The sequence below is a fragment of the Bombina bombina genome, chromosome 6, assembly GCF_027579735.1.
Source record: "Bombina bombina isolate aBomBom1 chromosome 6, aBomBom1.pri, whole genome shotgun sequence".
Classification (NCBI taxonomy): Eukaryota; Metazoa; Chordata; class Amphibia; order Anura; family Bombinatoridae; genus Bombina; species Bombina bombina.
In genome coordinates, this window is record NC_069504.1 from 874,072,285 (window position 1) to 874,086,309 (window position 14,025).

The 14,025-nt window shown below is 41.3% G+C and overlaps 1 protein-coding gene across 1 annotated transcript in view; it reads left to right on the top strand.

The window, feature by feature from the left end:
- The window catches only part of PLOD3 (procollagen-lysine,2-oxoglutarate 5-dioxygenase 3), a 203,004-nt gene extending 189,806 nt beyond the window's left edge, over positions 1–13,198 (top strand). Inside the window, exons 18-19 of the mRNA XM_053718343.1 lie at positions 11,745–11,870; positions 12,266–13,198. Coding sequence (XP_053574318.1) covers positions 11,745–11,870; positions 12,266–12,421 — 282 coding nt within the window. The 3' untranslated portion in view covers positions 12,422–13,198. The remainder of the gene's footprint in view (positions 1–11,744; positions 11,871–12,265) is intronic.
- Positions 13,199–14,025: the final 827 nt, after the last annotated feature.

Consider the following 14,025-nt stretch of genomic DNA (forward strand, 5'->3'; position numbering starts at 1 on the left):
ATTGCTCCGCCATGGAGTTTGAATTTAGTTCTCAATGTTCTTCAAGGGGTTCCGTTTGAACCCATGCATTCCATAGATGTTAAACTGTTATCTTAGAAAGTTTTGTTTTTAGTTGCTATCTCTTCTGCTCGAAGAGTTTCTGAGCTTTCTGCGTTACAATGTGATTCACCTTATCTTATATTCCATTCTGATAAGGTGGTTTTGCGTACTAAACCTGGATTCCTTCCTAAGGTTGTTTCAAATAAGAATATTAATCAGGAAATTGTTGTTCCTTCTTTGTGTCCTAATCCTTCTTCTAAGAAGGAACTACTGTTACATAACTTGGACGTGGTTCGTGCCTTGAAGTTTTATTTACAAGCAACCAAGGATTTCCGTCAAACATCTTCTCTATTCATTGTTTATTCCGGAAAGCGTAGGGGTCAAAAAGCTACGGCTACCTCTTTTTTGCTGAAAAGCATCATCCGCCTGGCATACGAGACTGCTGGACAGCAGCCTCCTGAAAAGATTATGGCTCATTCCACTAGAGCTGTGGCTTCAACATGGGCTTTTAAGAATGATGCTTCTGTTGAACAGATTTGTAAGGCTGCGACTTGGTCCTCCCTTCATACTTTTTCCAAATTTTACAAATTTGATACTTTTGCTTCTTCTGAGGCTATTTTTTGGAGAAATGTTCTTCAAGCAGTGGTGCCTTCCGTTTAGGTATCTGTCTTGTCCCTCCCGTTCATCCATGTCCTGTTGCTTTGGTATTGTATCCCACAAGTAAGGATGAATCCGTGGACTCGTCGTATCTTGTAGAAGAAAAGGAAATGTATGCTTACCTGATAAATTGATTTCTTCTACGATACGACGAGTCCACGGCCCGCCCTGTCCTTTTAAGTCAGAATTTATTTTGTTTTTCAAAACTTCAGTCACCTCTGCACCTTTTAGCTTTTCCTTTCTCTTCCTATACCTTCGGTCGAATTACTGGGGGTGGAGAGAAGGGAGGAGTTATATATACAGCTCTGCTGTGGTGCTCTTTGCCACTTCCTGTTAGCAGGAGGATAATATCCCACAAGTAAGGATGAATCCGTGGACTCGTCGTATCGTAGAAGAAATCAATTTATCAGGTAAGAATAAATTTCCTTTTTTATGTGTATCATTTAAATTGTGGGATTTTATACCATACTTGAGTCTGAGCTTATTTTACCTATTGAGGACATTGGAAAGACCGGCACTATCGCTGTGACAGTGAGCTGGGACACTGCAAATTCCCAGTAGGCCCTACTTAGCACAATTGGGTGCTGCTCCATTTGTGAGTATTCATTTGACAACATTATTATCCATTTTGTACACTGTATCACACTAGGAGGCGCCTTTGTCTTGTGATTCCATTCACATAGAAAGTTTCTCTCAGGATTATGCTGTTCAGGCTATGCCACACCTTTCTCCTCAAACGTCCCAAGCCTCAATGGCATCACATACAGTGCCCTTCAGTTCCTCTCAGCCTCCTGGAGGAGTTTATTTGCCATCAGATTTTGCGGCACAGATATCCTCTGCGGTGTCTGCAGAATTATCTGCCTTTCCTATGTTGGGAAAACGCAAAATCTAAACATTTTTTCAGATGGTAAGGTGTCTGTCCCTTCTGCTGCCGTGAAGGTTGACCCTCCTCATAAGTCTGATGAGAAAGATACTTCGGTAGCCTCTGAGGGTTTAAATCTCAGATTCTGACAGTATAATTCCTTTGTCTGATTCTAAAGGGGTAAACTTCATATTTAAGCTTGAACACCTCTGTGTACTGTTAAATGAGGATTTGGCTACTTTGGACGACTCAGATGCTTCTGTCACACTCAACCCTAAGAAATCTATTAAACTTAACAAATACTACGATGTTCCTTCCACGGTGGAAGTGTTTCCTGTTGTGTGTCAGAGATTATTGCACAGGAATGGGATAAACCTGGGATTCCTTTCTCAGTGTCTCCCGTTTTTAAGAAGATGTTTCCTGTTGCTGACTTTATTTGAGACTCATGGTGCACAGTTCCTAAGGTAGAAGGGGCTATTTCAACTCTGGCTAAGAGAACCATGATTCCTATTGAGGATAGTTGTTCTTTTAAGGATCCTATGGACAAGAAACTGGTGGCCTATTTAAAGAAAATGTATATTTATCAGGGTCTACAATGGCAACCTGCGGTTTGTATTGCCACAGTAGCTAGTGCATCTTATTGGTGCGATGCCCTGTCCGTACTGATTTTAGAGGATACTCCGTTAGAGGAGATCCAAGATAGGATTAAGGCTCTCAAACTAGCCAATGCCTTTATCACGGATGCTAACATACAAGTCATTAGACCAGGAGCCAAGATGTCTGGCTTCTCTGTCCTAGCCCTCATGGCTCTGTGGCTAAAATCATGGTCAGCTGATGTTACCTCAAAGTCCAAGCTCCTGTCGATACCTTACAGGGGTAAGACTCTGTTTGGTCCTTGTCTGGCGGAGAGAATTTCTAAAATTACTGTCATTTGCGTTCCTCTCGTAACTTCAAGGGTTAAGTCTTCATCTCCCTCTTCCAAGCAAGATCAGTCCAAGTCTTCCTGGAAACCCAATTAGTCTTGGAAGAAGGGAAAGCAATTAAAGAAGTCCTCTGCTGAGACTAAATCAGCATGAAGGGTCTGCCCCCGGTTCGAGATCGGATCAAGTGGGGGGCAGACTTTCCTAGTTTCGTCTAGCCTGGATAAGGAATGTCCCAGATCCTTGGACTGTGGTCAAAGTATCTCAGGGGTACAAAATAAAATTTAAATCTTGTCATCCCAAGGGCAGATTTCTCCTCTCAAGGTTAACTGCAAATCAGGTAAAAAGAGACCCATTCTTAAGGTGCATTCAGAACTTTTGCTCCCTGGAAGTGGTTTTTCCAGTTCAAGTAACAGAACAGGGTCTAGGATTTTATTCAAATCTGTTTGTGGTTCCAAAAAAAAGAGTGAACTTTTCTACCCATTTTAGACCTAAAGTGTCTCACCAAATTTCTCAAGGTACCGTCCTTCAAAATGGAAAACATTTGTTCCATTCTTTCTTTGGTCCAAGAGGGTCAGTTTATGACGACCATAGACCTGAAGGACGCTTATCTTCATGTTCCCATACACTGGGATCATCACCAGTTTCTGAGATTTGCTTCTCTAGACAAGCATTTTCAGTTTGTTGCTCTTGCGTTTGGCCTTGCCACAGCTCCCAGGATCTTTTCAAAGGTTCTGGGGGCTCTTTTGGCAGTTGTCAGGTCACAGGGAATTGCGGTGGCTCCAGGGGCGTATTTAGGTTTTGTGCTGCCCTAGGCACTCAAAATTCTGCTGCCCACCCCACCCCAGGTTTAATGCCTTTTTTTAGACATAATATTTTTGGGGCAGGGTGTAAAAATTTAAAAAAAATGTCTTTTTAAGTAGATGTTCACCAGGGCTTGCATTCACTCTGGTCACACACACACGTACATATATATATATATATATATATATATATATATATATATATATATATATATATATATATATATATATATATATATATATATATATATATATATATATATATATATAGAGACATTATTTTGCAAGTCAGATGATTAAAGTGTTTATATCAAAAAAAAATATCATTCACTGTATGATAGTTTGTCAGTAGGTAGTTGTTTAACCTTAAACATCTTCTTTGGTGGTTGACAGTTATTTAAGAAAAATATCTGCTTGGATAAATATGTAATGAATATACAAACTGGCCTTTAAAAGTACTTAAAAAATACAACAGTAGCGGCAGGCACTGATGGGCTGCCGATCGAATTCTATAAGTTACTGACGGCACAGGTTACCCCCACCCTCACCAAATTGTATAATACATATTATAGGGATCTGATCCTCCCTCCCAAGACTTTCACCATGGCGCATGTGTCTTTGATTCAGAAGCCAGGGAAAGACCCCAAATTGCCTGAGTCATATCGTCCGATCTCCCTCCTCAACTCGGACTATAAGGTGCTCATGAAAATCCTGTCCGACAGACTAAAACTAATACTAACTGACATCATCCACCCTGATCAGACGGGGTTCATGTGTAATAGAACCTCGGTGACTAACGTGAGACGAGTATTACATGCTATAGCACACTTCTCAAGTGAGTCGAAAACTGCGGGAGTACAAACGGAGTCGGAGGCCTTACTGCTATCCTTGGATGCAGAGAAGGCCTTCGACAGGGTGGTCTGGAGCCATTTATTTGACGCCATGAGACGTTTTGGTTTCGAAGGTGCCTTCCTGGCCTATATCAGCAACATATATACTGCTCCCTGGATTCATGTTATGGCCAATGGCCTGTTTTCACCATGCATCACTCTACAGAGGGGAACCCGTCAGGGATGCCCCCTCTCCCCCCTACTCTTTAATCTGGCCTTGGAGCCCTTGGCAATTAAACTGCGTAACATATACCCGGGTATCGTCATAGGGGGTGCTAGGTTACACCTGGCGCTGTATGCGGACGATATGCTTCTATTTGTAGAACACCCGGCGAAGTATATACCCAAAATAATGGCGACCATTGAAGCCTTTGGGTCCTTTTCGGGCTACAGGGTAAATAAAACTAAGTCGGAGATATTGTGGCTCCGCAGACACCGCACTAAGCCGAATACTTTCCCGTTCAGGGAGGCCGCTCCCACCCTGACTTATCTGGGGATCCGACTATCCACAGACGTGGATACTTTATACAAAGCTAATATCACGCGGGTATGTAGGGAAGTCGAACAGACTTTAGAGGGCTGGAGGAAGCTCCCTGTGTCGCTCTCGGGACGAGTTAGCCTGATAAAAATGGTGATTTTACCGCGGATATTGTATCCATTACTAATGCTACCTCTATTAATATCAAAGAAAGACCTGGCTGCATACACGCGAGCGGTGGGGGGCTTTCTGTGGAGGGGAGGCAAATCGCGAATAGCCCTAAGTAAGTTGCATGCGCATCCCTCCCAGGGAGGTTTGGGTTTGCCCAACCTGCGGTTATACAACTGGGTGGCACCGAGTCGTTTGGTACTAGACTGGCAGCTTGGCACGGAACACTTCTGCATGAATGAATTGGAGGGCTCGGCGTTAGGAGACATGAGTGTTGCTTTCCTGCCCTTTGCCCACTTTAGTGATATTCCTGCGGAGGTCCGAGGAAACTTTCTATATAGAGACATATTGAGGGCGTGGAGGCTGACGCTCCGCTATCTGGGACGCACTTGTGTGTCATCCAGGATGATACCGCTAAGATACAACAATAACTTCCCTCCGGGAATAGACACCTCCCCCTTCGTTATTTGGGAAACTGCGGGCCTACGCTTGGTGGGAGATGCTCTAGATCACTCTACAAAGGGAATTAAAACATTCACTGACTTACAGCGCCAGTTTGGTCTACCAAGAAGGCATTTTTATGCTTACCTGCAAATGAGACACTATGTAGACCAACTGATCAAAACAGACTCACATTTTTGGGCACCACATACATTTAACCCTTCTATGATCTCGTTTAAGCTAGGTAAATTCACACTTTCAGGACTGTACAAAACCTTACTTGATAAGATTGAGACAAAAAATCTGGAGACACTGGTAGATAGGTGGAGCACTGACTTAAGTAGGGAAGGCCTACAGGACACAATCCTACAAAGCTTAGAGAATGTGAGAAAGGCGACACTATCTATGACACTTAGAGAGTCCCAGGTCAGAATGCTACACAGAGATTACCTAACTCCCCGAAGGACATCTAAGTGGAATCCCACAGTAGTGAATGAATGTAGTAAATGCAGACTGAATGATCCTGATTTGCTTCACTATTTTCTTAAATGTCCCAAGATTGCACAGTTTTGGGGGCGCATTGCTTACTGGACCACCAATACCTTGATGATCAGGGTTGAAATTGGAATAGAACAGGTATGCTTTCTGAACTGGGGATAGCAAGACCCCAAAATGAGCCCCTTACTTACGACGATAATACTAGTCGCAAGAAAGATTATACTGAAGGTGTGGACTGAAAAAACAACACCCTCCTTTGTGAAGTTTAGACATAGTCTCTTTAGGCAGCTTCTCATAGAACAATTAGATACTAAAATGGACACTTGGAAGCGCCTACGGCATTTTCTAAATAAATGGTGAATTTATATAGCTACACTAGATATTGAACATCAGAGACGGATTCTGACACCCTTTGCCCATACTGAACTCATGCTAACGGCCTCTCTGAGAGGTGAATGGGGATTTCTCTACCACCAAATAGGCGGTGAAGGGGGAGGGAGGGACTAGAGACATATCAAGGTGCTTTCATTATATAAATTTCCCTTTTTTTTTTTTTTTTTTTTTCTCCCCCCTGCCATCACTCAGGCCGGAAGAGTGTGACCACAACGGTGCAATTAGAAGGCATACTATTGTCAACAGCAGACTCATATTAACGGATTCTATGTGTTATAATTTATAAAGTTAAAATGAGGATGAGGTATATTATAGTTACCATTAAAGCTTAATCACTAAAGAATGCGGAAAGCTATATGTGAGATGTTTTCATACTAATTAATGTAACTTAATGCAATGGACTACACTGCTTGCACCAATGATGTAATGCTCATTGTGATTTCTATCTGTATATTATATTGTAAGCAATACTGAAGGATATACCTGTAATTGTAACGTTTGTAATGTATATTTCACTTCCTACATCCTCAATAAAAAGTTAATTTAAAAAAAAAAATACAACAGTAGTTATGATAGGTTTAGGAATTGTATCGTAGGGGATAAAGTCACATGATACAATCATAATAAAGTATATACTTGTATTGTTTCTGAATGTATTAAATGCATACAACATATTTTTAGTTGTGTTTTAAGTCACATGGTTGTATAGATTCAGCAATAAATATTTATTCTTTGCATGTATAACAGATAGACAAACAGTAAATTTACAAGTATTTAGTGACTAATCCGTTTAAGTATTTTAATGCCTAATGAAGATGTATTGAAGGGAGAAAGGCATATGCTGTTTCACAGTGGTCACGGTGTAGTGCACGCTGCACTGTGTAGTCTGTGTGAGTGTCAATCACGCGGTGGAGCCAGGAAGAATACCGCATTCCCTCTCAGGCCAGGCTGCGCAAGTGAACTCCGCCTACACTGTCACCACGTCATGCGCACCCACATATAACCCCATAGGATAGTAATAGCCGGGCCCTGGTTGATTTAGCCACCTGGCCCTGAGTTCAGTAGAGTGGCCCTAGGGACTCAAAATTCTGCTGCCCCTTAAAAATCTGCTGCACTAGGCACTGGCCTCGTTGGCCTATGCCTTAATACGCCCCTGGGTGGCTCCTTACTTGGATGATATATTGGTTCAGGCGCCATCTTTTCAACAAGCAAACTCTAATACTGAGATCTTGTTGTCTTTTCTACATTACCACGGATGGAAAGTGAATCTGGAGAAGAGTTCCCTTGTTCTTGCTAAAAGGGTGGTTTTCTTAGGGACCATCATAGATTCTCTATCTATGAAGATTTTTCTGACAAGCTTCTCACTTCTTGCCTCTCTCTTCAGTCTACTGTTCGGCCATCAGTAGCTCAATGTATGGAGGTAATTGGTCTGATGGTCGCTACCATGGACATCATTCCCTTTGCTCGATTCCATTTGAGAGCTCTGCAGTTGTGCATGCTCAGACAATGAAATGGGAATCATTCGGATCTATCTCAGAGGATAGATCTAGACCAGTTGACAAGAGACTATCGTGGTGGATTTCTCAGGATCATCTGTCTCAGGGCACATGCTTCCGGAGACCTTCCTGGGTAATTGTGACCACGGATGCCAGCCTGCTGGGCTGGGGAATAGTCTGGGACTCGTTAAAGGCTCAGGGTTTATGGTATCGGGAGGGGTCGTCTCTCCCAATAAACATCTTGGACTTAAGGTCAATCTTCAATGCCCTGAAGGTGACTTGCATTCTGCAGTGGGTAGAAGCTCACAATTGTCTTCTATCTGCCATCCACATTCCAAGAGTGGACAACTGGGAGGTGGATTTCCTGACAGACTTTTCATCCTGGGGAGTGGGCTCTCCATCCGGAGGTGTTCTCCAGGTTAACCCTCATGTGGGGGGTGCCGGAGTTTGATCTAATAGCATCTCATCAGAACGCCAAGCTTCCAAGGTACGGTTCAAGGTCAAGAGATCCTCAGGCCACTCTGATACATGCTCTGGCAGTTCCTTGGGATTTCGGTCTAGCATACCTGTTTCCTCCGTTTGCTTTCCTTCCAATGCTCGTATCAAACAGGAGAGAGCGTCTGCAATTCTAATAGCTCCTGCATGGACTCTCAGAATCTGGTTTGCGGACCTAGTGAAGATGTCATCTCTTCCATCTTGGAGGTTACCTCTGAGGCAGGACCTTCTAACTCAGGGTCCTTTCCTCCATCCAAATCCTTGTTTCTCTGAAACTGACTGCTTTGAGATTGAACGCTTAGTTCTGGCGGTCATTAATACTATAATTCAGGCTTGCAAGCCTGTTACTCGTATGATCTACCATAAGGTATGTAGCGTAAATACCTTTATTGGTGTGAATCAAAGGGCTGCTCTTGGAGTAGGGTCAGGATTCCTAGAATTTTGTCTTTTCTCCAGGATGGTCTGGAGAAAGGGTTGTCGGTCAGTTCTCTGAATAGTCAGAATTCTGCATTATCTGTTACATACATAAATGTCTGGCGGATGTGCCAGATGTTCAATCATTTTGTCAGGCCCGGGTTAGAATCAGGCCTGTGTTTAAATCTGTTGCTCCTCCTTGGAACCTTAACCTAGTTCTTAGAGTTTTGCAACAGGCTCCGTTTGAGCCAATGCATTCCATAGATATTAAGCTGTTATCTTGGAAGGTTTTGTTTCTTATTGCTATTTCTTCTGCTCAGAGAGTTTCTGAACTCTCGGCTTTGCAGTGCGATTCGCCTTACTTTATTTTTCATGCAGATAAGGCGGTACTTCGTACTAAATTGGGGTTTTTCCCTAAGGTGGTTTTGGATAGAAATATTAATCAGGAAAATGTTGTTCCTTCTCTTTGTCCTAATCCTTCCTCTCATAAGGAACGTCTGTTGCACAATTTGGATGTGGTGCACGCTCTAAAATTCTACCTACAGACTACTAAGGATTTTTGCCAGTCTTCTACCCTGTTGGTTTGTTTCTCTGGAAAGCGTAAGGGTCAGAAGGCTACTTCTACTTCTATCCCTCTGGTTGAGAGAAGTAGGATTCATTTTGCTTATGAGACTGCTGGACAGCAGCCTCCTGAGAGACTTACAGCTCATTCCACTAGGGCTGTCTCCTCTTCTTGGGCTTGCAAAAATGAAGCTTCTGTGGAACAGATTTGCAAGGCTGCAACTTGGTCCGCTCTGCATACTTTTTCTAAATTCTACAAATTTGATATTTTTGCCTCGACTGAGGCTTCTTTTGGGAGAAAGGTTCTTCAAGCGGTGGTGCCTTCTGTTTAGGTCTGCCTGTCTTATTCTCCATCCCTATTCATTCAGTGTTCTCTAGCTTGGGTATTGGTTCCCACTAGTAATTGGAATGACGTTGTGAACTCTCCATGTCTTAGGAAAGAAAACAAAATGTATGCTTACCTGATAAATTTCTTTCTTTCCGGACATGGAGAGTCCACGACCCCACACTTTAGATTAGATAGTCATTTTTTACTAAACCTCAGGCACTAAACCCTCTACACCTTTGTGTTATTTTCCTTTTCCATTTCCCTTCGGCTGAATGACTCTGGGTTATGGGTAAGGGAAGTGACACTTAACAGCTTTGCTGTGGTGCTCTTTGCCTCCTCCTGCTGGCCAGGAGTGATATTCCCACTAGTAATTGGAATGACGTTGTGGACTCTCCATGTCCGGAAAGAAAGAGATTTATCAGGTAAGCATACATTTTGTTTTTCAATTGTTCTAAGTATTGTGGTTTGATATACAGACATAAATAATCTAAAGAAGCATGTGTATGTACAGAAAGTGATAAAAGGAGATCTGATTTCCCTCAAAATCATTTTAATGAGATGTGGTTTCAAAGAACAAAAATAGGTATTTCATATACAAAAATAAACCTAAAGAAACAATTTCTCATACATTTTATACTCTGCAGCTGGTATAACAAGTAATTGGAAAATCAATTTTACAGTACTTTAAATACTTAATTCAACTTTTTTCTTTCAGTCTTCACAGACTCTCCTGGGCCACCCCCAAGCCAGTAGTTTTTTCTCTTTTACAATAGTGTACAGTACAGCCAAGTAAAAGCAGACTGTCACTTATTCACCTAGTAGGTAATGTTTATCCACTGCAACACCTGGAGTACACACTATAAGTGAATGGGTTGGACGGTCTTCTTTTGGTTGGTTGTCCTACTCACTGCAATATTGTAGATAAAACGTACATGCATGGGGTGTGTCCAGGAAAACCTTCCTGGCATGAAAGTAAAATAATATTGCAAATACACAAGTCCAACTATCAGTTAAAGAGACATTATATAGTTAAATCCAAAAACTACATATATATGAGGGGGGAATTAAAATTTGCTGTCTTTTTAACCCATTAAGGAGCAGAGCCGTACCCTGTATGGTGCTGCTGTCCTGGGCCTCTTTCTGCCTGCAATCTCGCCAACAGTGGCAAGATTGCTCTATTTCTGCTTGCCCCACTAGTAGGGCAGTGCAGAGAGACAGTCTGTGTCCCTCTCGGCATCGGGTAGTGGAGTTGCCGATCATTGGTGGTGTGTGAGGGTCAGGAGGGAGACAAGTAGGCGGCCAATCACTGAAGGGGGCGGGAATGGTTTCCACAGAGAGCAGGAGGCAAGGGGAGAGGAGGATACTCCTTATTAGAGGGGGGCCCTAGAAAAGGATCGCTTGGAGGGGGAAGGGGAGCCTCTACACTACAATATTTTTTTATTTTTTTTAATAAACAAACCCCCCCCATATAAATGTATATAAACTGGGTAATGGCAGACATAAGTTGATGGACACTAATTAGAGGGGGTGAACGATTAGAGAGCTGTTTTAGAGGTATCAGGGAGGTGGAAGGCTAAGGGGGGAATCCTACACTGCAGGAAGAAAAACTAAAACTTCACATTGGCAGACTGGTGGTGACCAGTGGGGGGGTGTGGGAGTGAGGGAAGAGAGCTGTTTAGGAGAGATCAGGTCGGGATCAGGGGGTGGGTGATATCAGATGGGAGGGTAAACTCTACTCTACAGGTAAATGTTACCTTTTAAGCTACCTGATTAACCCATTCACTGCTTGGAATTTCAGAAGTGTGGTGCACAGTTGCAATATGCAGCCTTCTATTTACCAAAATCCAATGTCAAAGCCATGCATGTCTATTTCTGAACAAAGGGGATCCTAAAGAAGCTTTTACATCCATTTGTGTTATGATTGCACAAGCGGAATGTAAATTAATTTCAGTGAGAACCCCAAGGTTTGTAGAAAAGTTTTTTTTTTTTTTAATATGATCGCATTTGGCAGCAAAACGGTGGCATAAAATATACCAAAATGGGCCTAGATCAATACCTTGGGTTGTCTACAAAAAAAAATATATGCAAAGTTTTGCTAGAGACTTTTTTTTTTTTTTTTTTTTTTAAATGTACTATTTACCTATTTCTGTTAAAATGGAGTGATGGCAAAAATGCTAAACATTCTCTGGTATTTTGGCCAAGTTTTTGTCTAAAATGCTCGGTCCTTATTCAGGACAATGGAATAGTCATACACTGCAATCTCTAATGCTTCATGTAATATTTTCTCTTCTGTACAACTAGGCAAAGGCTGTTCTTAACTTCATTGTCAGATACAGACCGGATGAGCAGCCTTCTCTCCGCCCGCATCATGATTCATCCACTTTCACTATCAACGTTGCCCTCAACAGTAAGGGGATCGACTATGAGGTCAGTAGATCTTAGATTATTTTTGAGACATAATTGCTTCATTATTTTGCTCTTTTCCTGTCTTTACCATTGACCTTTCTTTGCTTACCTACAAGGCTTCTCTCCTTAGCTCTCACATTTTTCTGTTTGGTAAATGATTTGTTTGTAATGATAATTTTTTAATTGTTAGCCAACTGTACTGGCAGCAGTGTAGTAGAGAGTTGGTAAGGGAGTCTTGCCGAGGACTTTTATAAAGGACAGTTAAAGAATGGGGGGGGGGGGAGGGGTAAATATAGAATATATTTATATTAGCGCTGTGGAATCTGTTGGCTCTCTACAAATAATTAATATTATATATTTTGTGGGTGAAGTATATCAGTTGTAGTTAATTAGCCTTTCATCTTTCTTTCTGCTAGGGAGGTGGCTGCCACTTTATCCGTTACAAATGCAAAGTAGAAGCGCCACGCAAAGGCTGGTCCTTCATCCACCCAGGTCGCCTTACCCACTACCATGAGGGTCTTCCTACATCCAGCGGAACTCGCTACATCATGGTCTCATTTGTGGACCCTTGACCAATAAATCACCATATGGAACTCCCCTCCCCATAATAGCAGCACATTGCAAAGCGGAGAACACGGTTTTTCCAAGTTGCCTGAATTGCTCGAGAGCTGCGGAAAAAAGACACTGTCAGATTTTCCCATTAATCATAGAAGAATCCTGGTCTTTTTTTGTTCTGAAGAGTTTTGTGACTATCCATGGATGATGCATTGTGGAAGTATCCTTGATGAGCTGCTTTCTTCATTTTCGCAATGAAATCTTCCACTGAGCTTCATCATGGGTAGGAAAATAAGATCCATCATTACCGGCGACTAAACTATTTGGCACTGTCCTGTTCTGATGCTACACTAAGATTTCTATCCCATTTATGCAGCACAAAGTTGGACTAAAGAGCGATCCGTACTTACTTCATTAATTTGTCACTTTACTTTTGTCTTGTTTTACCAAAATCTAAAGCTTTTGCACAAAAAATAGTTGTGTTAAGATATTTGCACATCAGCAAACAGATTATTTTTCTAAACTTCAGAACATTTTCTACTTGTGGACTAAGGGGTAATGGGAGAAATATATAGAATATCTTTTGGTGACATGGGGAGAATAAAACCATAGAGGCATTTCAATACAGATAAGAAGGTAGTATTTACTGAATAGTTAAATTAATTCTAAGAATTTGTTGCCTTTTGTACAAAGTGCTTTAAATTATTTGCTACAGTAACACGTTTTTTAAGAGGAATTAAAAAAATCATCATGTATACACTTTTATAATGTTCAATAAAATGATTTCTCTGTTACAGTTGGCCAGACCTTATGCAGTTTTTTTATCTTTATTTTCTGTGTCAATAAACCTAATATGGTTGGTTATCATTTAAAGTGTCATTAAAGGACCACTCGAAGTAGAATTGCATAATTAACAAGGGCATAATAAAAAGACAATGATTTAACACCTGAATTTCAAATAAGCAGTAGATTTTGTTTTCTGACAAATATTATTTTTTATCCCATTTTCTGGCCCCCTGTATCATGTGACAGACATCAGCCAATCACAGACTAGTATACATATACCCTGTGAGCTTGTGCACATTCTCAGCAGGAGCTTTCCCCCCAAAAAGGTGTGTATATTAAAAGACTATGCAAAATTTGATAATGGAAGTAAATAGGAAAGTGTTTTAAAACTGCTGCTCTGTCTGAATCATAAAAGTTTATTTTGACTTGAGTGTCCCTTTAAAATCAATATTGGGTCAGGTAGAAACATTTAAGACTTTGATTTATTTCTGTTATCCAATTCACTCTGTTCTCTTGATACCCTTTGTAGGTAGCCTTATGAGCAGCAATGCAATACTGGAAGCTAGCTGGTTATTGGTAGCTATGCATATATGCCTCTTGTCATTGGCTCATCAGATATGTTCAGTTAGCTTTCAGTAGTGCATTTCTGCTCTGGGGCGGACTTTGTGTTTAATACCATTGTAGTTAAACACATTTATATGCAAGCACTAGCTCAATCAATACCTGTTAAATAGACAGGGCTTTAAATTACAGCGCAATTATGAAGTTCAAAAACCAATAAGCCAATAAAGAGAAATTTAAATCATAATATCTACATAAAATAGTGTAATATAAA